Source organism: Mercenaria mercenaria, chromosome 15 (genome assembly GCF_021730395.1).
Source record: "Mercenaria mercenaria strain notata chromosome 15, MADL_Memer_1, whole genome shotgun sequence".
In the NCBI taxonomy this organism is placed as follows: Eukaryota; Metazoa; Mollusca; class Bivalvia; order Venerida; family Veneridae; genus Mercenaria; species Mercenaria mercenaria.
Window position 1 is genome coordinate 10213697 of NC_069375.1, and position 27940 is coordinate 10241636.

Consider the following 27940-nt stretch of genomic DNA (forward strand, 5'->3'; position numbering starts at 1 on the left):
TGCAAAAAAGTGACAACTAGTTGTCAAACAGTTATTTCATATAAACAAATATGAAAATGTTTTGGAAATTCGGCATTCATTTTCAAAATCAAAGCAACAAAAAACAGAAATAAGAAGAAAGACATGAACATGTACTTATATATTTATTCTATACTATGGCCATAGATATTTTCCTTGGAAAAATTCATTCACTGACCAAGTTTCAACATGAGCCGATTAAACAGTTAAAAGTTTCAGCATATTAAGAAGACATTTAAAGCAATATCTAAAAATAAATTTCATGAAAAAGTAAATAAAAAGTTTAGGTTACTGCAATAGTTATTAGGTGCTTTCAATATTTCGCGTTCAGACTGTATTGCATAAGTATTATTTTAGTCAGTAGTAAAACACGTATTAGAGAAACAAAATAGGTATTGCAAGCACACACGATTCCGTACCATCAATCATCTGCTAAATATACATCGAAGACCATCCCTATCTGCACCATATCATTTATCATGCCATCACTATAACAACTGCCTTTCTGAGAAAGCAGTCTTTACACTGAGTAAACCTATGATAAAATCCAAGGACATTGATCAGATTGTAAGAGCCTACTTTATTGTGATATACGAATCGGTTAGTCTACCGTATATTCAGTAATTCGCGCCCCTATTTAACAAAACAAATTAGAACAGAAGTTGTTAATAATGGCATGATAAATAGAATATTTCTCAGTCTCGGCTAGATATGAACGGAAGGAGCATGGCAAGCCTCGTCCCTTCCAGGACCATATCTAGAGATAGACCCTAAATTTTTCAGTGATAGTAATACATCAAATGAAGTCTAGAGATTGGTTTCCAAGTCCTTGAAATAACCAAAAATTATTTCACAAATGTGAAGTTTAACTTTTAACAAGCCAATAATAAAATGAAGTACCAGTAAGTAATTAATAGTGCAGATAATACAGTTTTTGCTTGACCAAAATGTCACAATAGAAGCACTTTATTAATACAGAGCACCTGGTAGGCTTAGTAAAGGTGCAATTATTTTGATCTCTATTTCCTAGGCCTGCCATATCTAGCCTCGTCTGAGAAACTCTTTCTCAAAAATTCTCTATATCTGCGCCTTATATATACATATAATCAAGAACATAACTTCTTATGTTTACGATTATTTACACTTTTGCGTTTAAAAAAGATAACGTCATTCACATATAATACAATATATATAAATGTAAAAGATATCTCAATATCATACACTGTGTACACAATAAATGTTTAAAATCACGTCAGGATTTGTTCAAATATGGTATGGTAGTAGCGTAGGAGTTTTTTCATCAGTCAATATCGATTCCATCCAACATGTTGTCTCCACCAGATGTGAAAATGTACGAAAGTTCATCTGTAGAATAAAGAAGATATATGCAATAAACAAATAAACAAGTTAAATAGGTACAAAACTTAACTTGATCGCAGTAGTACTCTGCTCAGACGTATTTAATGAAAACAACATACACCCAGATAAATCCTGATGACTAATGTTTAATCTGAACGGTAAATTTATAATAGAAACAAGTAAATGATTGTAGTTGTTTTTCTACACCCATTTTGGAAGTTTGCCACAGACTTTTATAAAGACAGAAACACATATTTACGTGACTTTACATTTGTTTATGAGATTATACTTTAAGAGTGCAAAGAATGCAAAGAAAATGCTTTATGTACGTGGTAGTTCGTTATTTTTCTGTTTGCGCCAGTTTTATCTCGCGTGAGTAATGGACATATCTTAACCTTTAGCCTGCTAAATTTCTAAAATGAACTGATCTATCATCCAATTTGGGCAATACCATGTTCGTATCTTGGTCTGCACTGGCCGCCAAGGCAGAATCACTTCCCGCCAGCAGGCTAAAGGTCAGTTTATTATAGTAGTATTGAAACGTTTCTTTCAGAAATAAATCTTCCTTATTAGTCCCTTATTATGTCGCCCCTCTACCTCACGAAATAGTTTTAACTAACACCTATGAAACAGATGTCAACTGAAAAATAGTCATTAACAAAATACAATGCAAAATTCCTGTACAACAGGTAAAGTATCACATACAGAAAGACATATGCCTGAAACATTAAAATAATCAATGATTAAACGAAATATTGTTTTCTTTCAAAGTTTGTGTATAAATTAACCTCGTTTTAAAGCAAAACAAGAAATATCTTTAAAAATGATGGTCGGCGAATTGTAATAAGGAAAGAAGTTTATGAATTTTTCATCTAACATTCATCTTTCATCTAACATTTTTCAAATTGCAAAACTAAACACCGCACTTTAACAATTTAAATGGTTCTCTTTTAATTTTTCGCAAAGGTTTCGTAGGGTTGCAATTTTGTTTTGTTTATCCTTAGACGAATAATTACAGCAGTAGTTTGATGAAGATTCACGAAGCGGTTCATGAGAAGAGGTCATTAAACGTGTTTATATTTTAGCTAAATTGGTCCCTATCCCCATTTGTGACAAAATAGCAGGAGACCTTACGATATTGTTACACACCGAGTTTGATAAAAATCAATTACATTTTAGTGGTTAATGCGAAGAAAGGCATATCTACTTTTAGCTATAGTGGTCCCTAATAGGGCCCAAGTTCCTATATAAATAAATTTGGAAGAGGACCTTATAATGATGCTTCAGACCAAGTATGACAAAGATCCACCAAGCTGTTCATGAGACGCTGTATAAAGGCATTTCTAGTTTTAGCTTTAGCAGCCCCTAAAAGGGGTTAAATGTCCCAGCTGAACAAAGTTGGCTGCGGGCTTAATAAAGATGCTACAAATCAAGTTTGATTAGAATACATGAGAAAAAATCAATTAAAGGATTTTTTATTTATCATTTTTATTTATTTCTAAAATAGGCTAACTGATCCCGCTTTAACAAATGCATATCCGCTATTCATGAATCTTTGGACAATGACGTCACACCTGTAAAAAAGTGAAGGTCAAGCAAAACATTCAATTGTAATTATTTCAATATTTCTGTTTCATATAAGCAAAGTTTGATCGTAGTCATATCACATAGATAAACTGTATGCAGCGTACCTTCATTTCCGTGTAATGAGATTCAGTCATTATATAGCATATATATAATAAAACAGATTTCAACTGAGTTCAATATTTGCATACCATACTAAAGAAAAATATTCATATATAATAAATCAGTTAAATAATTTATAACAAATATATCAAAGCAAACAAGTACTCATTTTAATATGCAATCTGAATAAGTCACAAAAGCAAGAAACCTTTTAAAAAATATTTATCTATGAAAAGATATGAAATTTCCTAGAAATAGTGTAGCCCTAAATATAGATTCCGCAAACTGACGCTGTATTGGAAATATACAACAGGCGGTGTCAACAATCTGTAAGACGTACATTGACCATATAGTGGTATGATATGTAGCTGTTTTGCAGTAGATGTCCACAATTGAAGACAGAAGTTTATGACTAATCAAATCGATTTGTAAAGGTAAACGTTATTTAGTTCTTCTGTATATAGTTACCTCCATCTATAGCTTCTTAAAGAGTTGTATATAATACTTAGTCCGTAACATAATAAAATGACATGAAGTGTACAGAAACACAGCACGTTGATGCTTGTATGTGTACATAGCGCATGTCGTGTGTATACGTAACAAAACAAGGATGGATATCCAACAGGGAAACCCACGTTCTAAAAACGCAGCCTCCCCAAACGTAAACCCAGCACACACACGCGCACGCGCATGCACACACACAACGTAAACACACAAGGACCAAACAAACAAATAAAGAAACACTGTGGAGCACCGCCTTGGAACGGTCAGTGGCAAAACCGCCACTGGGGAGTTTAAACCGGTTCATGGTGCATCTAACCTCACTCTTACCCCCACCATGTTCGAAAGTCACAGGACAGTGTAAATAAAAGTTATCCCCGCCAGGTGAAACCCTAACATACGCAAAGACAACAGAAGACACAAAAATGCTCTTGTATATATGTATAAATACAATAACGCATACATGTACTCAATGTCTTTGCAGAAGACAGGGCATCAAGAAAAACACACTTAAGGGCCCGACGGAACAGACCAGAAGACAAGAAATCAAAATAGCTCAGTCCTGATGGGATTTAAGAACTACCTATCACAGAGTCCTCCATCTGTTCCGTCAGATACAGATAAGAGAAAAGCGTAGTGTCCAACTGTAAAAGGGTTGAACACCAAACATGCGTTGCGTCTCAAAACAGTTGGGTCATAACCTCTTATAATAAAACGTTTAATGACTTTACTAAATACAACTGGAAAATTGCCATGACCTAAAATCTTAAGAAGTCTGTAAACCACATCCCCATAAAAATCGGGTTTTGAAATATTTCTCGCACAAATGTCTTTAAATTGCTATTGTATTTTAAAACCAAATCTGAATTACGATAGTAAAATTTAGCAAAGTATTTACGTAATTTATAATTACGGTAGCCCTGTGGAAGAAGCTTATTTGTAATATATTGATAACGTTCATCGAATATCGACTGCTTGATGTATACACTTGTATGTGTACATTTTACATGTCATGTGTATACTTATCACACTTGTATGTGTACATATCGTATGCAGTGTGTATTCATTTCATGCTTGTATGTGTATATATCGCATGCAGTGTGTATTCATTTCATGCTTGTATGTGTACATATCGCATGCAGTGTGTATTCATTTCATGCTGGTATGTGTACATATCGCATGCTAGGTGTATTCATTTCATGCTTGTATGTGTACATATCGCATGCAGTATGTATTCATTTCATGCTGGTATGTGTACATATCGCATGCACGGTGTATTAATTTCATGCTTGTATGTGTACATATCGCATGTAGTGTGTATTAATTTTATGCTTGTACGTGTACATATCACATGTAGTGTGTATTCTTTTCATGCTTGTACGTGTACATATCGGATGTAGTGTGTATTCGTTTCATGCTGGTACGTGTACATGTCGCATGTAGTGTGTATTCGTTTCATGCTTGTACGTGTACATGTCGCATGTAGCGTGTATTCATTTCATGCTTGTACGTGTACATGTCGCATGTAGCGTGTACTCATTTCATGCTTGTACGTGTACATATCGCATGTAGTGTGTACTCATTTCATGCTTGTGCGTGTACATATCGCATGTAATGTGTATTCATTTCATGCTTGTATGTGTACATATCTCACGCTGGCTGTATACTTATTCCAGTAGTTAATATTGCATGCTTGATGTAAACAGATCATGCTTGTACAAATGTTTGAATTGCATTCTGACCCAAGTGTACCTATCAAACCTGTTATAGAATGTATCGTATGCTAAAGCCATTAAATATATATCATGCTCATAACTGAACTTAGATCTACTGCAAGCAGGTTGCGGCAATTATTCACATGCGTAAATATTCTTTTTACGTGTAACATGCTGGCATATACCTATCAAGAGTTATAGTAAAATTCATCGTCATCCATAAGGAACGCTGCCTCTATATCACTAAGCTCATATTTGTTTTGACCTTGATCCTGCTGCTGATCATTGTTGTCATCCACTTCGCCTTCAGTTATAGCTTCGTCATCACTGACGTCATAATCGTCTTCGTATAACTGATCTAAATGATCTGTTTGAATAGCCAAAACAGCGTCGTTCAAGTTTTATAGTAATTTTAATCTAGAGATGATTTGAACATGTTGATCACATAAACAAAAAAGTCCCGTTTTCACATTTGATTTGTTTTATACATGCAATAGCACATAGTAAGTTTATAATGTACATAATGAATGATATAGAAACATGTGATATTTGTAAATTATTTGCTAATTACTTTTTTAAAATAGTGTCATACTGGTGTTTAAAATATATTGTAAATTTATTGGCATGATAATGTTTACTGTAGATATAATGTTTCGAAATTTGTTTGTATTGTTATGTATACCACATTGGTCAAAGATACCTTCTGGATAAAGTGTACTTGTAAACTTATTTTGTTATAGTAATGTACAATAGCCCCTAAAAACATTATCTTTACATCTTTACATTGAAATGATTTTACAACATTACTTAACGTGCGAGTTTCAATATCTCCAATCCATGTCTTGCTAAAATTGATATGCACCTTACTGTATGTGAAATATGAGAAGTTTGAAGTGATCTGTTTTGAAAAACATCTAGCAAACACATGTCAAGTTGAAACCAAACTTAAATATCTTTCCCCGAAATGACGTTGGTCGAAACTGCATTAGTCAAAGTTTTTTGCGTGACGGTGTTGTCCTGCTATTTCAGACATATTTGAGACAATGATTTTTTTCACACCGAGTTAATTATGTAATTTATTTTGTTTATTTTCAGATTACTATTTTCCTATGCAATATAGCCAAACTTGTGCTCCACATCTATCTACCAATTTACTTACTTTCAGAAACCGTTTACATGACTAAAATTGTTGAAAAGACGTTAAAACCAAACACGCACGTACGCACGCACACACACAATACTTACTATCAGTTACATATTCCTCCAGATTTTGTTTGCACGCACCTATAAGAGAGAAAGAAACAATTATACAGTTTCTGACCAAATAGAAAGTAAATCATTCTTTGTCCTTTTATAGTAAAGTACTGTAATTACAGCCATCTGTAGTAAGCAACCGCTTGCCTTAAGTAGCTAGTTTGCTTACTTCCCTAATTGGCTTTTGTTCAAATTACAACCTGACTTCAGCAACCACTTGTCTTGACTAGCTACATTCTGTCTCTTCCTTGACTGGCAGCTTAATGCAGATTTGCTTATTTGTTGTTACGCAAAACAATATACGCATTTTTAGGTATTTTCTTAATTGTCTATAACATAGGTCTTTTGTATATTCTGAGAGGTTTCAATCCTATTTTGACACAGTTTCAAGATGTTTCAAGATGTTTTAATTTCCTTATTTCTACGCCACAGTGCACCATATTGTCAAATCAATGCTGTGTCTCAATGGCTATTTATCATATTAGACTTACGTCTGTCAGGCCGGTAGATCAATATCAAAGAACATCAAATATAAATTGTATTAAAATTTCAAGTCAAAAGGTTCAAATGTATTAGCGATCAATAACAATCCTATGATGAAGTCAAAAATACTCATTCAGATAATGGTTGGTGTCATTAAGGCATCTTATATACAGTTGTTATCTTGACTGAGCAGAAATTTTCAGAATTTTCCGTTTTATTTTGTCAGATATAAAACTACTTTAAGTCGCATCTTTTTACAGCTGTTATTTCGTCAGTTGTCAAAGACTTTTGATTACGGCATACGTTTAGCTTATTGTTTCGTTTCGATGGCCTATTCTCGACACCAGATTTATTAATTCCAGCAGAAAATATATGATTTCTGAACCAGATTTTACCCAATGTACACTTACTATTGTTCTGGTGATTGTCAGTCATTGTCGGCTGCAGACAGACCCAGAAGCCCATATCGTAAGCATACGCTTTATCAGTGTCATCCAGTGTCTCGTTTCGTGACCATAAAATTATTTCCTCTCCTGTCTCATGACACGATCCATCCGGCAGCATCTCCGTGCACATATAGGTTACCAGAACTTTTGTGTAGTCCGTGAAAATTATTTTAAAGGGTACTGAAATTATATCATTGTTAGAGTGAAACCCGGATATTTTACTTGAGATAAGGGTTCTGAAATGATTTTCGAAGAGCTGGAAACTACTTCTTTCTACATCAAACACATAAATCTGGGTTTGGTGTAAATACATAACTGTATATTGTATTGTCTAGCGCACAATGACCCCTTTCAGACACACGTGTACTTTCTCACCATGCAGATTCATATTTGTTTTCTACAGCATCTCATATGTGAAGTTTGCATATATAAAAGACATACCATATGATACAAAGTTTTCAGTCTGGTTGAATCTATATAAGAAGTCTCCGTTAATATCATTGCTGCATCTGGCAATCATTGACCCGTGCAATACCTCAGAGCAGGTCGGATCGTCTCTGTAATGTAGAGAATTATTTGACCTTACTTTAAAACTTATACCAAATATTTTACTCGCATAAAACATTATGCTTTTTTTATTGCAGTATAAGGCGCTATGGTATTGATGGGAATTATATCTTTCTTTGCATCTTACAGCATCTGGTTAGCGTTTTTACTTTTTATTATTAATCAATGTTAGAAGGACAAATGGTTAACACCTGTAGTTAGTGTAATATCTGTGATGATTTAATTTTGGCTACTGTACGCATTTTAAAAGAACGTACTTGTGTGAACATCATCAAAGCATCCTCGAAAAAACGCTGAAAGGCATAGATGTAGTTCTTCATTCTTTTTAAATTTTCTCTCATTTTCACAAAGGCTTCGCCAAAAATAACCATAAAATTTAAAATTCACGCGAAAATACCTATCGTGCAGTACGACAGTGATTTATTTCTTTTTTCATTCTTTGCCTAGTCCTTTATTTGTACGAAGTCTTTCTTTGCTTTACATATCAAATAAAAAACAATGTAACACATTCTGGATACGCATGTATATCTTATGAAACAGTTCGTAACGGTGACTCATACATGATGACTTGTAATTATAGGCCCAATACCTTGACCTGTAACAAAATGCTTAACATAAATGGTTAATTATTAAAAAGACAATTAAATTCTTAGTTTTGATATTTGATAGGTATTTAATGGCCTTGTTTTTGCTTGACCAGTCTAAATCTTTATCGAGCTGCCTATGACTTAACAGTAGTTATATGACATATTGTACATAGGTTAATTAGAGCTACTTCGATGTTTCATAATTGATTTTTGAGTGTATCAAATATAATGGCCATGTATAGAAATCACAGCTTCAACTATAGAAAGATCAGTAGAGCAGTGGTTATCATTAAACAGGCTATCTAAGGAACGGAAGATGTACAATCTTTAGTGTGTAACTAGTGTCAACTGTGGTAAAGATCTAGATAAGGCGGAGTAAGTTCAGGCTGTGTCTGGCGAAATACCAACTAAAGTTATAAAAGAACGTTTAAACTGTGCATTCCTTCCGTGTAGCATTTTACATTAGAAGAGGAGGAAAAACTGTTCTTGGTGTGTCTGTTGGAGGTGATTGGGTTATGTGGTTATGGGTGGGCGTGTTTAATTTTCGGCGGCGATTACGTGAGACCAAGGCATACTAAGGCATAAGAAACTGAAAGTGATTTGTTTTCGGGGGAGGTAAGCGAATATAGATTAATGTTGAGGTGAGGGAATATTGCGGATTGCAGCACTCTGTACATCATCTCATCACGGTCCGCCCATATTCCAAGTTTAAAGACCATATCTTAAGTTTAAATCTCTGCCCCGCAATTTAAATACAAAGGACAAATTTGTCATTTGAACAGAGCTTGTTACCTTGACCTTTGACCTACCACTCAGGATCATGCCCTCTGCATATCGTCTCATCGCAACCTACCTATAATATTATGCCAAGTTTGAAGTCAACATCTTAAATGGTAATTCAGTAATGAGTTCTGGACACGAAACACAAAGAAGGGTAGATTAAAGCTTGCTGTTACCATGACCTTTTAGTAAATCATATCATCGCCACTAACTTATATGCCAAGACTGAAGTTCATACCTTATATGGTTACTAAGTTATGATCGGACACTAAATATCACGCCGTTTGTGACCTTTGCCTTTGACCTACTGACCCTGTTTATGCTCTTTGCACTTCGTCTCATTAGTACCTACCTATATGCCAAATATAACGTATACACTTGGAATGGTTATTAAGTTATGCTCTGAGCACAAAATATGCCGGACGTACGGGCAGATAGACGGGTTGACGGATGGACGCACACGTCATCACACAATAACTTCGTTTTTCCCAAACAGGCGTATTATAATGAAAAGAAATTCAGAAAATTGGACAGTTGTTTCCTTAAAAGATTAAATATTTCATACAGCATGTCCTCTAATCTACCTTTAACGTGAAACATATGCTGTTATTAACTTTTTAAAATAAAAATACAATTTCTGGTAAAACCTTCAACTATTTAAAATAACAAGAACTGTAAAATCTAAATATCGTCCATAAACGTAAAACAACCAAGAAAGATTATTTTAGGAAAAAAAATCTTAACGTTACCATAGTGAGAGGGGATGCAAACAAGTGAAACTGTAATAATGCCTTTCTTGTCTTAAATGAGGTTGAACTGGAACTACCAAATAGTCGAAAAGGATTAATTCTGTACCAATATGGATAGTAACTGTGCTTTAATCAGTCAGACGTTAATGTACATGGCTGGGAAAGGGGATTCATATCATTCGTCTTGTGTGTTTGGCTGGTTTACCTGGTAAAACAGCGTTTCTGCACTTACTGTTTATGCAGAGTTAGTATTATATGAAATGACTCCTCGTTTGTGCGGGAGAGTGTAATATAAGAAAAGGCCCCCACACTTGTGGCATGTGAAGGTGACTTACATGTGTGTAGTGTCAAAATTATCTCTATCTGGTACACACACTTACCCTTCTGTTTCCTCGTTTGAAAGTCCAGTATAGTATATATTAAGTGTTTCATTGCTAGGTGATGTGAAATAGGCATATGCAGATTTTACGGCAGGCTTATGACTAGAGATAGACGACCTTGACACTTCGTACCAATAACCATATATCTGCAAGACATAACAGTAAAAAAGATGATAAGAAGGTAGATACTAAACACTACTTACTACTTTAATAAATAGAAATGTAACAGTCAATTTCATTGTGTAAGGTGAGAACGGTAAATAAAAGACGACATGGTTTTAGAAATGCCACTATTTCTGCACATGTAGAACTATATATCAGTCCTTGTTGGAAATGCCTGTCAGGGAAGATGTACAGTAGGTAGACAGGTATTTCATCATAGTGTGCGTCTATATAAAATAAGATCACACACAGACTCGAAAATTGTTTTAATAAGGTGGTCCTATACATTGCATAAGCTGTATTTCTCTTTACTTATATCTACAATACCAGACCAAGTTGTGTTTTACTGCTTATAATTGTCTAAAGAAACCGTAAGATGACGAACATTGTGTATATATGTTTCAAATAAACGCCTCTTTCAATATTTGTATGAGTCCGAATGACGCTAGTATGCACTGCTACAAACATGACCTCAGACCTACCCCTTCCTGACCTCAGACCTACCCCTTCCTGACCTCCTGACCTCAGACCTACCCCTTCCTGACCTCAGACCTACCCCTTCCTGACCTCAGACCTACCCCTTCCTGACCCCACACCTACCCCTCCCTGACCTCAGACCTACCCCTTCCTGCGTATACTCGTTCGTATCACTGAAGATCGTAAGCTGGTCAATGTCACACCGCTCCGCGTCACTGCTCTCTTCCGGTGCTGCGAACTCCGAAATATTACACCAATCTGTAACAGGATATAGTTATATAGTAAATGAACTAGAATAATTCCGTCAACTAACCGTTCCCAGTCGTTGGCACTATTTTCAACTTACTATTTATTCGTATCGAGTTGATGTTAGCCATTTTTTTATCTTTTCATTTCAAACTGCGCTTAATATTGGATGACCCTCGAGTTCTATTGATCAATTGTTCCATGCTTTCTACCTTTGCGTTTTATTCTGAACTTATTTTAATGAATGCAAGATACACTTTGCAACATATATGCTTACTGGATAGCTTGCCGGTCGATAGCCAAAACTATTACTCGAAGTCCGAAGATCAATAGTTTTCAGTAAATGCTTTATTACGTGACATAAGAATTACATTTTCAGAGTTTTATCTTTTCTTTACGTATTAGCCAAGTAAACACGAGTTGAATATAGACCGCTCATACAACACGAACACTGGACCGGCAATTTATATAAGGTGTACATTATAATAAAGTGCATTCAAACCACACCTGATTGCAGCTGTAGATCATTAGGATCGAGGCAAATAGACTTGGCTAGCATATCTACCCTGTCTTGATGGACATCTGCCAGTAGGAAATCTTCATCAGATGTATCGTTAGTCGTATACACGTTAAACTGTATACCATCTTTGTCGCACGCGCCATCCAAGGAACGTGCAGAGCACGTGTATTCCACGAGGATGTCGTTGTCAAGATAGAGAACTTTAGAAAAGACTGAAAACAATACTAAATATATGAGTCATTATTTTCAGGGGTATTTAAGAAATAATATATCCCAATACAGTGATTTGTCGCTGAATAAAATCATTTTATGGAACACATATATACGAAGGAATTATACAATACGAATATGAACGACGAGAAAAAAAGAATTGAGTGTCCCTTTAAAAACGAATTCGGGTATGAAAGAATATAAAAAATAGCCAATTGAGTCAGATGTCACTCATTCACTGACAGATCACCAAATATGTTACGACTTTTAATGTGTTGCATTTTACTTTACATTTTCTAAACATTGTTTGGCGTTTTTTCCTTACCGAAATTTCCGTCGCCTCCTGTGGGTAGAACTGCTATATGATCAGCTGTTTCAATACACATGTCCCGCGACCTTGACCGATACTCAGTACAACTTAAATGAAAAATTAGAAATCTACAGGCTTTCAAAAATGTTAAATCTTGGATTGAGCGAATGGTGATATTTTGTTTTCGGCCCATTCCGTCTTCTGTTTCCAGTTTAGGTCAACCATCGGCGTATTCCGTAAGTATTTGTGTTTAAAGGCATAGATGTCCACGTGTTCAATATCACAGAATTTACATGATAACGTTAGTACAAATATGACTGTATTGGGCAATGGGGCTTACAATACATCTACATGGAAATAAAAACATTGGTTCTATCAACTCATGACATTTTCTAACTCGACTATTTCTACAGTAGACAGATTTATAAGACGTTAAATTATTATACTAAACATTTCTGTTATTTTGAAATCTTACTTGTCAGTTTCGGGTGAGAAAGCAGCAATTCTCGTTTCTATGCGTTCGCTGCCGGGAAGCAGCGTCTTTTCCATAACAACGCCATTTAATGCTGTCATATTATTGTATGATATTGACGAATACAGAAACCATGTTCCGGCCATCTGGAAATTATGAACATATCGGAATCGATTGCATTAAGCATATATGGTAGATATAATCTTCGCACACCTGTCTCATTTAAGCATTTTATTTAAAAATATCTACGGATTAACATATTGGCAAACATAAGAGATAAAATCAACTTCTGAATTTCAAAAGTCATTTAAGTGTGTTTCATCTTTGATGGCGTCTACACATAACAAAAAAAAAACATTGTTATTTTTCTGTGGCTGTGAGCGCAACTTTGTTTGACATAGAATACAATCAATGAAGTCGGCCGATTTAAAATGCTGTTTGATGAACGGGGGATAACGGGTTTTGTCGATATTGGCTGAACTATCCGCATATAAGGTATACACGTGTTACCTGAGTGTTTATGTAGTCATCATACACCATAATATCATCCAGTTTGCAGTCCTCCGGACCCACATCTAACAAATAAAACAGGAAAAAATGAAAATATCTAAATACCCTAGAATTATTTGTTAAGTTGCCATTTTACCAAGGGTTAAGTTTAATTAATTATATAATCTTAGGTACAATCATCTTACCCAACAAGTAATAAGCAATTGCAAGTTAAAAATGTCATAACTGAAATTAATTAAGGTAACTCTGCACGTTAGAGGCTGAGCACTACCGAGTCAAAACTAAGGTTTACTATGCAGGTAACGAGCAGCAGTAAGGGACTAATCAAGTGTATAATCGGATTAAGTAGTTATCAACTTTAACCCATCTTAAGTCCTGTCGTAAAACTATTTATCCGTAAAACATAGAATACAAGAAACACGGAAATTCTACGAAAAGACAGATTTCCAAACTTTGCATGACGTCTTCATGTTCAGTGTTCGATTATAAATAACTGATTGCATCCAACTATTCTATTCAAAAGTACAGATACGACAAACATCACTGTCAGTCGTTATTACCGTTTTGATGTACTTTTAAACTTCATCGTAGCTAAAAAAAAAGGCAACTAACTAAATATTTGGAAAGGAAACTTGTTACTAATATAAATTAAGGCACCGCCTAGCATGGGGATTTATCTTTTATATATCCACTTACGAATAAATATTCAACACTCAAAAGAAAGTGAAACTTTGCTCTAACATTAAGTTTACATTTAGTGTCATCATACTTCTTACAGCGAATATCATACTTTGCAAAATTTACGGGATGCCGTGACCATGACGTCATTCACCGCGTTCTCGCACTTGCTTTAGATATATTTGTTTGTTTTCACTCCACGCAAAAACTTAATGGCCTTTTCACTTATTTACTGTTTTAAAAGTTTTAGTCAGTTGCATGTACAGTTTTTCATTACGAAAAAGAAGTAAAAGATTCATGTTGGCGCGCTTTACGAATTTCTGAGACTGATTCGGGGTGCTCGGATGTTCATGTAGACAACCAGTCTGCGACGTGTACATAAACCGGAACCGGAAAACACCGAAAAAATTGCCTCAGTATATGCATTAACAAAGACGAATAACTATATACGGACGTTACCGTCTCGGGGATTTTCATCCCCTATTAGCTACCTTTACATCAGAAATAAATAGTGAATAGTCTTTTCTACATGGAATTCAGACAAACATCATATATTTGTCATCCAGAAAAAAATGACTGACCCATGGATCACCTAAAGAACAGTAAAGAAGCACGGCGCTTGTAAAATAGATAAACAAGGCCATTAAAAAGTGTATATTTGCTTAACATACCTTCCGGTTGAATGGTTACCCAGCTAGTGCAATTTGCTGAAATATAAACAGATTTTTTTTCCTTTCTAAACAGATTATTATTCTGTTTAAACATGATGACAGTCGTGACTATGCTCTGACTGGATTGTTAACGAAGTTGCCGAAGATATTCGTTATTTCTAATATAAAGTAATAAAACATAACGTTCGTGATCCTTAAAACAAGTGATAAAATATAATATCTGTTATTCTTAACAGACAATGATAACAAATTTCATATGTCATCTCTTAAACAGAGACAAAACATGTTACTCGATATCCCTAAAAGAAAATGATGAAATATAACATCTGTCATCTCTTAAACAGAGACAAAACATGTTACTCGTTATCCCTAAAAGAAAATGATAAGAAATAAGATTCGTTATTTTCGAAGCTGAAATTGTTGGGCTGATTCAGCATGAAAATGTTTGAAATCAAGCGGTGTATAGCATGTTTCTAGCTTAACAAAACTATGCTTACTAAGAAATTGTGTTTCTATCATATCATCAGGATTCACACAGATTTGTGGTAGTATGTCATAAATGGTATCTCTTTTTTCTTGGCTGATATTTCGTGACCGCCCTGATAGAGTGACTTCCATGGCCATTTTATTACACGGTGTGTCTGTTTCACCGGAATAACATGCATAAAACAATATATAATCGTCGTCGGCATAAAGTACTTTGGTTGGGGCTGAAAGATAAATGGTTGTCGTTTCAATATCAAGCTTCCTCTTTATATTATCAGGGTGACCAACCTACATGACTTTTCGATATCGTGCACACGGGAAAATCGTTCGATTCATGTAACAGTTTTTAATCTAATTTCCTTGTTATATGATTCATATTAATAAAAAATAAAAAAGCATCGAAAACAGAAAAACGAGTGCTTTTCTCGGCACTAAACATCAGCCAAACTTATATCAATACTGTCTTCAGACACTTCACCCAAATTCTAGTATGTACATTACCTACACATTTGGTGCGTGAAAAAAACATTCGTAAAGCACCCATTTTCCTAGTCTTAGGCACTTTGTGTTTTATTAAAATCTGGCAAGTAATAAGGAAATTTATAAGCAAAAATGTTACCTGAATCAAGCGATTTTCTCCGTGTGGATGATACCGAAAAGTCATGTGGGTTGGCCACACTGATTAGATAAAATAATCTAAGGCTCATAATATCTTTATTTATAATATTGGTCCCACACAATTTGCTTTGAATATATCATATGTATATTTCTTGTCAAATGCTATTTTCAACAGTTGTATTTTTTTTCTTCAAATATTTGCCAAAGGTCTGAATATTGACTATCGTAACAGAAAATGTAATTGGGTTCTTTGTTTATGATAACCGCCCTTTATAACGGTTCATGTGCAACATTGAAAGTACTGCTTTTCTACCCGTGTAATTTCGTGTAATGTTTGTAAGTAAAACTGCTTTATCTGTTTTTAACATAAAATTAAAAGGTCTCATGGAGCTTAAATTGACGTTTATAAATAAAGAACTGCAGGAGCTCCTGCTAAAATCAGTAAAAAGCAATATTTACACCAGTGAAACGAAAAGTCGTCCCATCCTATCTTGCCAAGTCTGTTGGAGTCCGGCTCAGTTTCCCCCGCCGTCTTTGACATGCCCTGTATAGCAGTCATGCAAGCCACTTCACTGTAATATACAATGATACGTATTAATTGAAATCTGAGCTATTTATATTTCCAATAACGGGTAGTTGTCGGTTTAAATGGAGAGAAAATATCTACCACGCCAGTCAGTTATTTTAATAAATTATCCCATCCTCAGTCTAACAGGTAGAATTGTGTTTTTAAAATAATCTCAACCTAAGTTGAGGCAATCAATGGCAATGTAGATTCACCTTATACTTGAGCTATGAATTTAGTATAAATGGTATTTACTTATATATCATCACATATATACATATTTCAATCCAAATAAGTGCAGAGGATCTGAAAAACAAGCTTTCAGTGAAAACTTTTAACTCGTTGATTTCCTTGACAATAAAACATGTGATAATGATAGAGTGTAACTGTGGTATGTTTTATGTTTAGCTAATCATTAGTTCAAATTCGTTCTTTGGTGTTATTTTTTTTATTTTTTGTCATTTTCAAGTTACACATGCAATTTAATATTTCAACAGAATGGCACTGAAAATAGTGAAATTCTTAAAAAGAAGTCTGCGAGTGTGTTGTGACAGAGCGTTTTTCAAGGACTTCGTGTTATATAATTACCTATCATCGTCATTCTGGGAAACTACAGTGCCGGTATAGTAACTGTATATCTGATTGGTTTCTTCATCGTATCTATGGAAATTCACTACAGACTCCATCTTGTTGAACGTAAATCGCGTGCGCGCTATCTCGTACCATAATCCTTGCAACTGAAATATTGAAAACAGTGATAATACCACTGGTTGAAGTTTCCTTTCAGGTAGCTACATGTTATAACCAATTCCTACACTGACTATGAACGCTTTTAGCTACATTTCCTTATTTTCCGTCTTCAATTTAAATATTATAATGTGCGTAGTTGCAAGAGATGTCAATACATCATTATTCGTTTTTGAGTATGTCAGTGTTTTAATTAGTGATATTAAGATTTTGTTTGCACATAGTTAGTGTAATTTAACTACGGACAACCAATAGTTTACCTGAGAACTGTTGAAGTTCTGCTGAACTGGAATGTTATTGACAGCACAATGGTCTTTGCCACTGGTTTTGGTATCTGAAACAAGCAAAACTTTACAGTTTAACAATTAATGTTACTGATAAAACAAGTACATATTTACGTTCCTACGTTTGTAGTAAATCTTTGAACTTGGAAAATTATTAAGTTTTGCCTTTTGTAGTCCTTATGACTTCTTTCGATAACAATATAAAATTACACTGTCATTTAAGTTGCTTAAAACAACTACAGCAAAAAGATACAAGGGTACATCAAAAATTTATTCCCTAACATTATAAACGACGGTTTAATAATCATCACTTTTTACATCCTTTTACAGTAAAACAAAACACGTCAAAGATCTCATTAGTACCACTGGTGCCAGACCAGAAAGAAAATATTCACTGTACATGTTATACCCTACCCCACTTTAAGAACCATGATCATGAACGGAAAATATACTCAGATAAAACTCATTTCAATCGCGCAATTCTCACCAAAAATACGCATTTCGATAAATGGGTACTATGCATTCTGGACAAGTGGTAATATATCTTCCATCGGGCACAGGTCTCGATATTTCATATCTCAGATAGCGTTTCGTAGTACCCATTTACCGAAACGTACGTTATAGGCGGAAGTAGACAATGGTTGTTTTGAGTTTTTGACTGGGTTGAAGTGATAATTCCATGGTCACACATTTCTTCAGAAAATTGACTTTGGTTTTTCATTGTCAGAAGTAGCAACTTTTGCACGACCAGACCATAGACTATTATCTTCAGTGTTTTCAAGCTTATCGGCCCAGTTCCTAACGTTGGTCATTAAGGGCAGTCATCATCAAGCGCTGTTTTATACCTTTATGAATTTCTTGGCTTACATTCTTTTTATGCAATTATCAAAACATCCTTCAGTTCCTCCATTGTGCTTACTGCTTCATATCAAACAGACAATATATTTTATACATTATCTACAACTATCACAAATGTCTCTTGAGAGTGATGGTGGCTTGAAGATCACCCCGCCTCGAACGAAAGGAATGAAAACATGGGGATGCCTGAGACTTGCTAATCAACAGTCGTAATACATTAATTTGTAATTCAAGATAAAATAAAACTTTTACCATCATCTTTCAAGTCTAGTGCAGTTTGCTTGGCTGCAGCTAGAATATCTGGTATCTTGCACAAACCTGTACAAATAAAAATAAAGATGATTACAGTAGTTAGTTGTGACAGCAACAGAAAGTCTAGCATCGTACTCCGACACGTTTGCATTCTTAAGATGGACACCCATTTCATACTGACACCTCCTTATTTCTGGAGTACAATGTAAGATTGAATTTCAGCAGTAACCGGATAACATCTTTGCACGAGAGCAAGAAAATTATGATAGACTTCGATTTGTTTTCGAAAACAAAATCCAACTTAATATGTTCTAATACTTCTGGACAAGTATATTTATTCAGTCGGTTCTGCATTCTGTTTTGAAACACATTAATTCCGCTATATACATCTTAAAACTGCTAAGCGTCATAAACTTTCCGTTGCACGTCGAAAAATTGCTAAACGACATTCTAGCATAAAACTGCTGTTCTTGTCTATTTTCGGTGGTGTTTTAACAGGAGAGAAAACGTATTAATGGAGAGATTCTCGCGCTTACGTGGGAAAGCGTTAACGTATAACGACCCTAAAACGGAAAATTTAAGCAGAAATGACGTCAAAGTGAAGAAGGAACATCTCAGACATTCCCGCGCCTTTCATGGAAGTTTAAATGATGTTGAGGGACAATATATTAATTTATTAGTTTTTACACGTTTTATGCTAGAATAACGTTAGATTCTTTTCGTGTAATCACATCTTCAGAATCGCTTGGGATAATTGTTACCCTCGTCCTACAGGGCTCGGGCACCAAACAATCCCTCGGGATTCTGCAGATGTTATAACACGAAAAACATGCGTTATCCCTACACACAAAAAAGTGTGCTGGTGACCATTATACGGAGGTTTATAGGACGTTTCATGGCAACATTTTTCTTCAGACGTATAGCATAAATTTTCAAGACGTTTCGCGGGTTTTAGAAGTATATAGCGTTTATGGAATTAGGATTTCAGTGGTGACAAATAAATGTAAAAAAGTAAAATTACCAGGCTGTGTTGCTTCAAGCAACTTGGCGGGTGCACAGAGACGCTTGCCAGATCTTTTTATATAAGCATTGGCGTCCTTTTTCTTCGGGGTCAAATCTTTGGACATAATTTCTATCTGCATACCATTTTTCTGGCACTGAGCACGAGACCCCGGGCGGTATTTGAAGCAATAATATACCAAAGCCATATTTCTGTAGTCCGTGAACGATATTATAATAGTAGCTGAAATGAATATGAAACACATTCTAGTACGTTTGTTTTATTGTTCTCTGCAGCGCACAGACAGTTAAAGCCATAAAGAAATTTTGTTGGTGGAAGACCTTAGGGTGAACTTTTAAAAACTTTCCAAAATCAGGTATCATAAACTCTTTTCATATTCTATACATAAACAGACTGTAATGCAAAAAAAAAACAACAAGATAAAACACGCTTTATGTATACAATTCACTGAAACTGTAAACCAGTCACTTTTGTGTCCGTAACTTGCAATTTACTAGTTCGGCTGGTACACTTTTATCTACATAACAAATTATGTTTTGTACCGAATATATTGGAAAATGCACATGACGATCTATTAATTGTACAGCACAAACTAGTGAATGCACAGCACAATCTAAGATATGTACAGCGCAAACTAGTCTATGTACATAACAAACTGCTTTATCTACATAACAAATTATGATTTGTACCGAATATATTGGTAAATGCACATGACGAACTATTAATTGTACAGAACAATCTAGTAAATGCACAGCACAAACTAAGAAATGTACATAACAAACTGCTTTATCTACATAACAAATTATGATTTGTACCGAATATATTGGAAAATGCACATGACGAACTATTAATTGTACAGCACAAACTAGTGAATGCACAGCACAAACTAAAATATGTACAGGACAAACTAGTAAATATACATAACAAACTGCTTTATCTACATAACAAATTATGATTTGTACCGAATATATTGGGAAATGCACATGACGAACTATTAATTGTACAGTACAAACTAGTGAATGCACAGCACAAACTAAAATATGTACAAGACAAACTAGCAAATGTACATAACAAACTGCTTTATCTACATAATTAATTATGATTTGTACAGAATGTATGGAAATGGCACATGACGAACTAATAATTATCACGCAAAGGCAGTTTAGGCGTTCCATAATCGGTGATTAATCAGTGCCTATCAGCTGCTTAAGTTTCTTTCAGAGAAAATGAATGTGTACAAAAATGACGAATTTCATGGTTTTTGGTAGTGGTAGTATTCTGCATAAGCATTTGTACGTTAAATTTGATGTTTTACTTCAAGCTTAAATTGCAGTTTTTATTCTGCCTTTGCGACCACTGTAGATCAGTACAGTATGATCATGATATACGCCATTCAGTCAGTATCTTTTTGGTAAGCACTCCTTTTAACCTTTTAACAGTTAATGGTACTGTCCAAACTGAAAGATGGTCAAGTTCATTATAGAAATTTAGCAGGGTAAGGTTTAACATAAGCTTACTTACCATGATTATTGCTTTGTCCGGATACACGAAGAATATAATGGCCAGGACGGCCGTTCTTTACGAGTGTACCGGATTCAACTGGAAGGCATTTATCCCCACTGAATTTTAAAATAAACATTGTCAGCATCGCATATACTTTTATAGATTTAACAAAATGATATCAGTGATTTATGACCCTTAAAAAACGCCTTCATATACAATTATAAATTGGCTGTTTATTTGTAAAAAGCGTTTTGATAAAAATTTAGCAGCATTAAGCTTATTAATACAACAAATATATGTATCTAAAAAATACTAGTATGTATTCCTCACATTGGCTATCATTGCCTTGGGTATTTGCTGTGATTTTGACGGAATGTTACTTACATTTGTCCAGTGTAAGAAAAGTGGAACGAACCATCTTCATTTTTGCCAATCTCAATTGAAAAGGACTTAAAGGTGTTATCTCCCCAAGCCAATGTGGTTCTTGTAATTGTATACCATGTTCCTGCAAACTACATCAAGCGGCAAAGATAGAGAGTATTTCAACTTTATACTGACAGTAAAAACTTCGTAAAGTGAGTTTTGCACTATTTCCATTCTCTCGAGGTAGTCTGGCTACCCACTAGATAATTTTTTCTATTTATTTTTTTTGCATTCGGCACTTTTATAGATTCAGACCAATAGTGTCATACATTATTAGTTATAGCATGTCGAATAAATATTGACTTGTCGTCTCTATACTCACTGTGGCATCATCTCGTCTATTAAGATATTTAGACCGACGCTTTTTATAATGATATACCGGTAAGTTGTCGCAAATGTATCATATTTTACTTGCTTCTATCCGCTATAATATCATAAATACATTGGCATATTTCACGCCGGTACGTGTATTCGAACTGTGATGCCATATTACATTTTTTCTCCGTTGTTTTGCATAGAAACTGGAAACGCCAGTATTTATAGGTTATTAAATTTGTATCGAGAAATATGCATGAGTTCTGAAGCGGAAAAATTGCGCGACATTTAGAGCGCAATATCATTCCGCGAAGAACGAGTGCATATTTCTCGATGCAAATCTAATAATTGTTTTATTACATAAGCATATACCGGTATACTTAAAATTATTATAAAAAAGATATAAAATTTTTCTTAGGCCTGAATAAAACTAAAAAATCGTCGTAAAAGAACTTTTAAACACGACGAGATACATGAAACTGACGTTACAAATGACGTCACACACCCGATATGAAATTCGAACGTCAATATGGAAAAATATTGACGTTTTAGGTTCCATTAAAACTTAACGGAGTTTATAAATGAGTATGTAATAATGTAGCCTATTGACGTCTTAATTTCATATCGGGAGCGTGACGCCATTTAATCAATGTGTGTCGTTGCATTTTCTTGCATACCAGACGGGGATTTCCGGTATTTTTACCGGTGCTGGAAAACTCCATCTTACACCCCGGGGTGTAAGATGACTCTCGTGCTGTAAATGACGTATTACGAACTACATATATGTAGAAGGTTTATGTAATAATTTATATTTTATTTAAAAAACGGAATAAAAATTAAATACCTTGACAGTTCCTATTAGTTCCTGATAGTATATTTCTCGATTCAAAACACGTTATTTTATCAAAAATTCATAACGTTACGCTGCAACTGAAAAAACAAAACCGGAACTAAACATTGTTATTTGTTTTGAAACGTCATGACGTCTTTCCTGTTTACGGACGTTGGTTTCCCGCGCTTTGTTTGAATACACTGCTATAAGAAATAGTTCTAAAAAGAAAACCGTTCGATTGATTTTATTTTTATTATTATTTCTTGAAATCGGTATGCAAGAAAAAGATTCTGTCACTGGTTATAGGTGCAGATGGAAATATCCGGCTCTCGGGTAACTGTTTAGGCGGTAACTCGGCAGGGAGCCTCGTTACCGCCTAAACAGTTACCCTCGAGGCCGGATATTCCCATCTGCACCTACAACCAGTGAAAGAATCTTATATTTTTTTTTCTGTTCTATCAAAGTTTTTTAAACAAATTCATAATATTCATATGATATCAATATGTGTAGAAACGTATGTAATACGTCGCACAATAATCCCGCTGCAAAACTCGTGCATATTTCTCATACAAAGCAAATAACCTGTAACTATGGATTGGAAGTTTTGTTTTGAATGACAATAAACATAAACATTATTCAATGTTATTCTAACAGTAATAAACTCTTGTAATGTATGCTGTATCATATGACTGGTGATAGCCAGTATTCATTTATACTTATGACCTGTCCTTTGATGGGTAAATTCAGAAAAGTGGATCATCCTAATAATTGGATCATTTACCGCATATTATATAAAGTTGTTCCGCTTTCAAACAAAGCCAATGCTCAAAACGAACCAAAGCAGAATTTTTCAAAAAATATTCGAAAACTAGATGCAAGCATGAGGACTGAATAATGCACATACCTAGGAACTACTGTTTTAAGAGTGATACACAGATTCATGGTAACAGTATTACTTCAACATGAAAGTTTTCTCTATTTCAAGTAACGGGGAAAGTTTTGAAAGCAAATGTAATTTTCATGATAGATATGATACATAAAATACAAATATAGTCAGGGATCACTTTTGAAAATATTAGAAAAACTCATATTCTCATCATGTTCATAACCAAACTTCAATATCAAAGAAAAATCATTATTGCAAAAATCTGGAGGTCAGTGCCTATAAATCTTGAAACCTCATTTTCAGTACTTTAAAGCATTTCAATGATATAAAAAAACATTTATATCCAGTTTGTTAAAACATGTCTTCATGCAAAAACAAAAAATATTGAGATGTTATGTTACATGTATACAAGAAAAATAATCTATTTTAAAAAAAAAACAACACCCGCTGAAAAATGCTCCCATGAAATTTGCTGCTGAGCAATTACGCATATATAGACATTTTCTCAACCAGTAAATTCCCAGTGAAAGTGGCCTAGATCTCTCCTTATATAATAACCTATAAAACAAAGTAAACAATATAACTGCCACATCCTTACATGGCTCATTATAATAAATTCAATCAACAACATGGAACTATTGAGTAGTCACTTCCTATTTGGTGTAAATAGTCCTTTAAGGAAATTTTCTTTACTATAAAAAGTGTCGGTTTCACAATAGTTGTAACAGAAACCTACATCCAAGACAAAATGCCAGTTTCAGCTTGATGTAACTGGATTTCAAGGTTTTAGTGTTTAGTAGTCACTTCCTATATGGTAATTTGCGGTCGCTCTATTTTTAATGGCGCAGACATTAAGTGTTATTTTTTGTAATATCTTGTTACTGCACTTTTACAGTATGAAAATTGCTATCCGGCATAGCCGTGCCAAATGGTTTTGCTGGTGTACCATTAAATACTGACCCCGTTGAAAATAGATCCCATGGGTCCTTTTTCAACGTTGAGAATTGACCCCGTCAACATTTCAACATTAAATTTTGATCAATGGGGTCAATTTTCAACGGGGTCAATATTTAATGTTACACCGGTATGAGTAAAATCACCGGAAACGCTATTCCGATGTGCAAGGATATAATTGTCAATTAATTTAACCGCTTTTAACTGGTCTTTTTCTTGTTCAAACACGTGTTTGATGTACTTGTACAGACATATTTCACTTATGTAATGACCTAGTTTTGAATGCCATTACTACCACACATAAAGACAAAAATGTTAAAACCGGTAGCAATTAGTTTCAAGCACTTGATATTTTTGGCGTGTTCTCCTAACGCAAATCTTTGAATATGATTTTTATATCGACATAATTAATGTTTGTTTTTATTTGCGCTATTAGATGTTATATGTTTAAACTACATGCAACTGGGGCCGTCTGCGAGAAAACGCAATACCAAGTAATTGTACATGTCAGTTCCTGCTTAAGTTCGTTTAAGATCCATTCCTGTTTTTCATAACAGTTTAATAAACGCGGGTAGATCTATTATGCTGCATAGATGCCAGAGAAAAGATACGCGAACTGCGAGAAATTTCAAGTTTTTTCCCCTGAAAAAGTAGTTATGCATAACCATACAATATTCAAAAAATGTAATTTATCATATTAATATAAATTATGATTTAAGATGGCAATAATTGTTACAGAAACTTTTTTTCTGTGCGTCTTAAAACGCCATGATGGCGTTCTGTTTACGGGCGTTAATTTTCGTCGCTTTCTTAAAGATACCCTAGCCACTACTCTGTGAAAGAGAAAGACAGTATTTCGCTGAGCTGTATTTATTCTATAATTTGTAAAATACGTGTTATAGAAGCAAATTGGAATACTAGTATCCGGCTCTCGAGTGACTGTTTCCCAGATGCGAATGCAGAATGTGAATATAAGGATCAGGCTTCTTCCAGTATCTTTTTTTAGACCTGACATATTTAATGATTTTTCGTGAGTTACAAAATTTCACCACATTCAGACTGGGTGTATCTGTTTATCAAATCCAGTTTGCATCGTTTTCGTTGTTTTAAAAAATTAAATGGTTGCTTTTGATTTTTCCTAAAGTCTTTATATAGAGTATAAGCGCTTGTGAAATTTTGTTCGGTGTCGTTAGGGGGCTAGTCTTATTGTTGCGAGGTTTAGGAAACCGTATCGCAAATTTCTGTAAAATATATTTGTTTATATTTTTTCGCATGGTTAAGAGGGTATAGCCTTCTTCTATTGCACATAAAAGGGAATAGACAAATATCAGAATTCTGTGAAACGGTTTCCTCAATCAGGGTATACTTATAAAATGCAACTTACATTTGTACTAGTCTAGAAAATAGGGCGCTACGATCAGTTTTGTTTTATCTACCTAGATATTTAAAAGAACCTAATCAGAAATGTACAGTCTTTGAAGTGAATATATGTGTTTCATACGGCATTATGAAATAACACTTTAAACATTGACAGAGAAAACTTTCAGCAAGTTCGGTATCCTGGAAAATATTGCGTAGTAAAATTCTTTTTTCTGACATCGTACCTGGTTTTTAACCTCGATCTTTGCTTATCTTGACTCTATCAACGCTTTTGTTACCGCGTAAACAGTTTTGACAGATTATTAAACAAACTGGCATTTAACGGAAAATTATCTGCTCTAATTCACCTTTCTCTTCGTTTTTCTCTGACCGAGAAAGCTGTGTCATGATAGTCTATGGCGTGTATGCATTCATACAGGTAGGGGTCAAAGAACGCTCGAACATACACTTCTATTGTTTCTTAGTTATTTGAAATCTTCTTTGATTCTTCTTAACGTATTTGCTTTCTGTATGAAAAGATACTCCAGAAAGTGGTCTTTAGATGAGATAAAGGTCACTATTATAAAAATTCCATTTTTTGTAACCCTTTTTACCCGTGTTAACTGTTACCTTCATTTAATAGATCTGTATCTCTGGTCCATCTCTTGTAATTCAAGACAGAATAAAAATCAGTACAAGTTTCAAACATTTTTGAAAAAAAGCGTCATTATCAAAAAAAAAATAGACCTTGACGTGAACTTCGGAAACTGAAGGACAGTCCAATTATCAGTATGACTATTATTCACCTTTATTTATCGGACATTGCATTATTGACCACTTATTATCTGTCCGTCCGTCTGCTTGTGTCACCTAAGGTCAATATGCAGAAACATGTCACAGTGAAGTACAGTGATTATTATAACTTTGCACTTTTTGCACTTTCTCCTTTTTAATTTGTGAAAAGTCCAAAATATGTGTCTTCCTTTTACAAATCGATTATGTTTGCGACTCTGAAATATATTTAGCAAATGCAAAAAGTTGATAGCCGTTAAACTAAAGGTTAAAACTAAACATATATCAGAAAAAAATGTGAACAGTTTCTCATATGATTTTTTTTTTTAGAAAAAAATGCGATCTAAGATACATTCTTATTTTAAATATAGGGCTACCAACTCTTTTGAAAATTTATAGATCTATGCACGGAACAATGCATTTCAGTTTACTTTTTGTTTTCAGAGAACATACATGTTGTATATTAAAACCATTTTCGTTCACAATTTACAGTTTTCGACTAACGAAATTTTCACACACTCTCTGTATACATTTATATATAGATATATCTCAAAAGTCCTTTGCTTTCGAGTAGTTGATATAATATCTCTTAATCACTTACTTTGTTTAAATCGAATCCTTTGTGCACGGGGATCCTCTTCAATGTTCTTGAACATTTTTTCGCAGATTCAACAGGTGAAAGTAAAACCAACAATGAAATTAAACCTAACTGCGTAAACGCAGTAAAGGATAAACGATTTATCTCCATTTTTTTTTCAATGTATCTTTTATCAATAAAATAATAAAAAGACTCAACAAAGCTAACTTTTTGACACAAAGAGGTCTATATAACTTCAGGACAACCTTCTATACTCTCGAAACACTTGCCAAGTCTAATGTTAAATAATGACTACTACTAACTTAACAGATCACGTGATAATGTGGTCTGATGCTGTAATATCTGCGCGCGCAGTTTGTTTCAAAGGTAATTTCGGTACAGCGAAAGTTTTATGTTTACAAATATTGAAACTTGTTAATACCAAGGCTATTGTTTATCTTTGTTTTCTTTTTTCTTCTCGGCTTTAAACAACTATGTCATTTTAAAAGACTGAAGTTGTTTTTCTGTAAATTCTATGTAGTACTTTAACTTAAAATGATCAAAGATGATAATTTATATATACATGTTCTCACACTATAAGGAAAAGTACATTGTATGTCAGATTTCTGTGTCTCATTTATGTTCCAATAGTTACTCTTTTAATCTGTTTGATTGGTTTAGCCAATA

The 27940-nt window shown here is 34.3% G+C and overlaps 1 protein-coding gene across 1 annotated transcript; it reads right to left on the reverse strand.

The window, feature by feature from the left end:
* Positions 1–130: 130 nt before the first annotated feature.
* LOC123546432 (uncharacterized) lies at positions 131–27807 on the reverse strand. Its single transcript, XM_053524528.1, has 21 exons — positions 27278–27807; positions 21500–21627; positions 21134–21231; positions 19613–19834; positions 18592–18657; positions 17458–17531; positions 17039–17187; positions 16345–16457; positions 15279–15491; positions 14782–14817; positions 13433–13497; positions 12926–13068; positions 12466–12557; positions 11918–12142; positions 11310–11422; positions 10526–10671; positions 7904–8019; positions 7427–7642; positions 6525–6563; positions 5465–5646; positions 131–1383 (listed from the first exon to the last, which is right to left on the reverse strand). Exons 1-20 carry the CDS (start codon positions 27422–27424, stop codon positions 5468–5470), a joined length of 2580 nt encoding a protein of 859 aa, XP_053380503.1. The 5' UTR covers positions 27425–27807; the 3' UTR covers positions 131–1383; positions 5465–5467.
* Between the last annotated feature and the right edge of the window lie 133 nt (positions 27808–27940).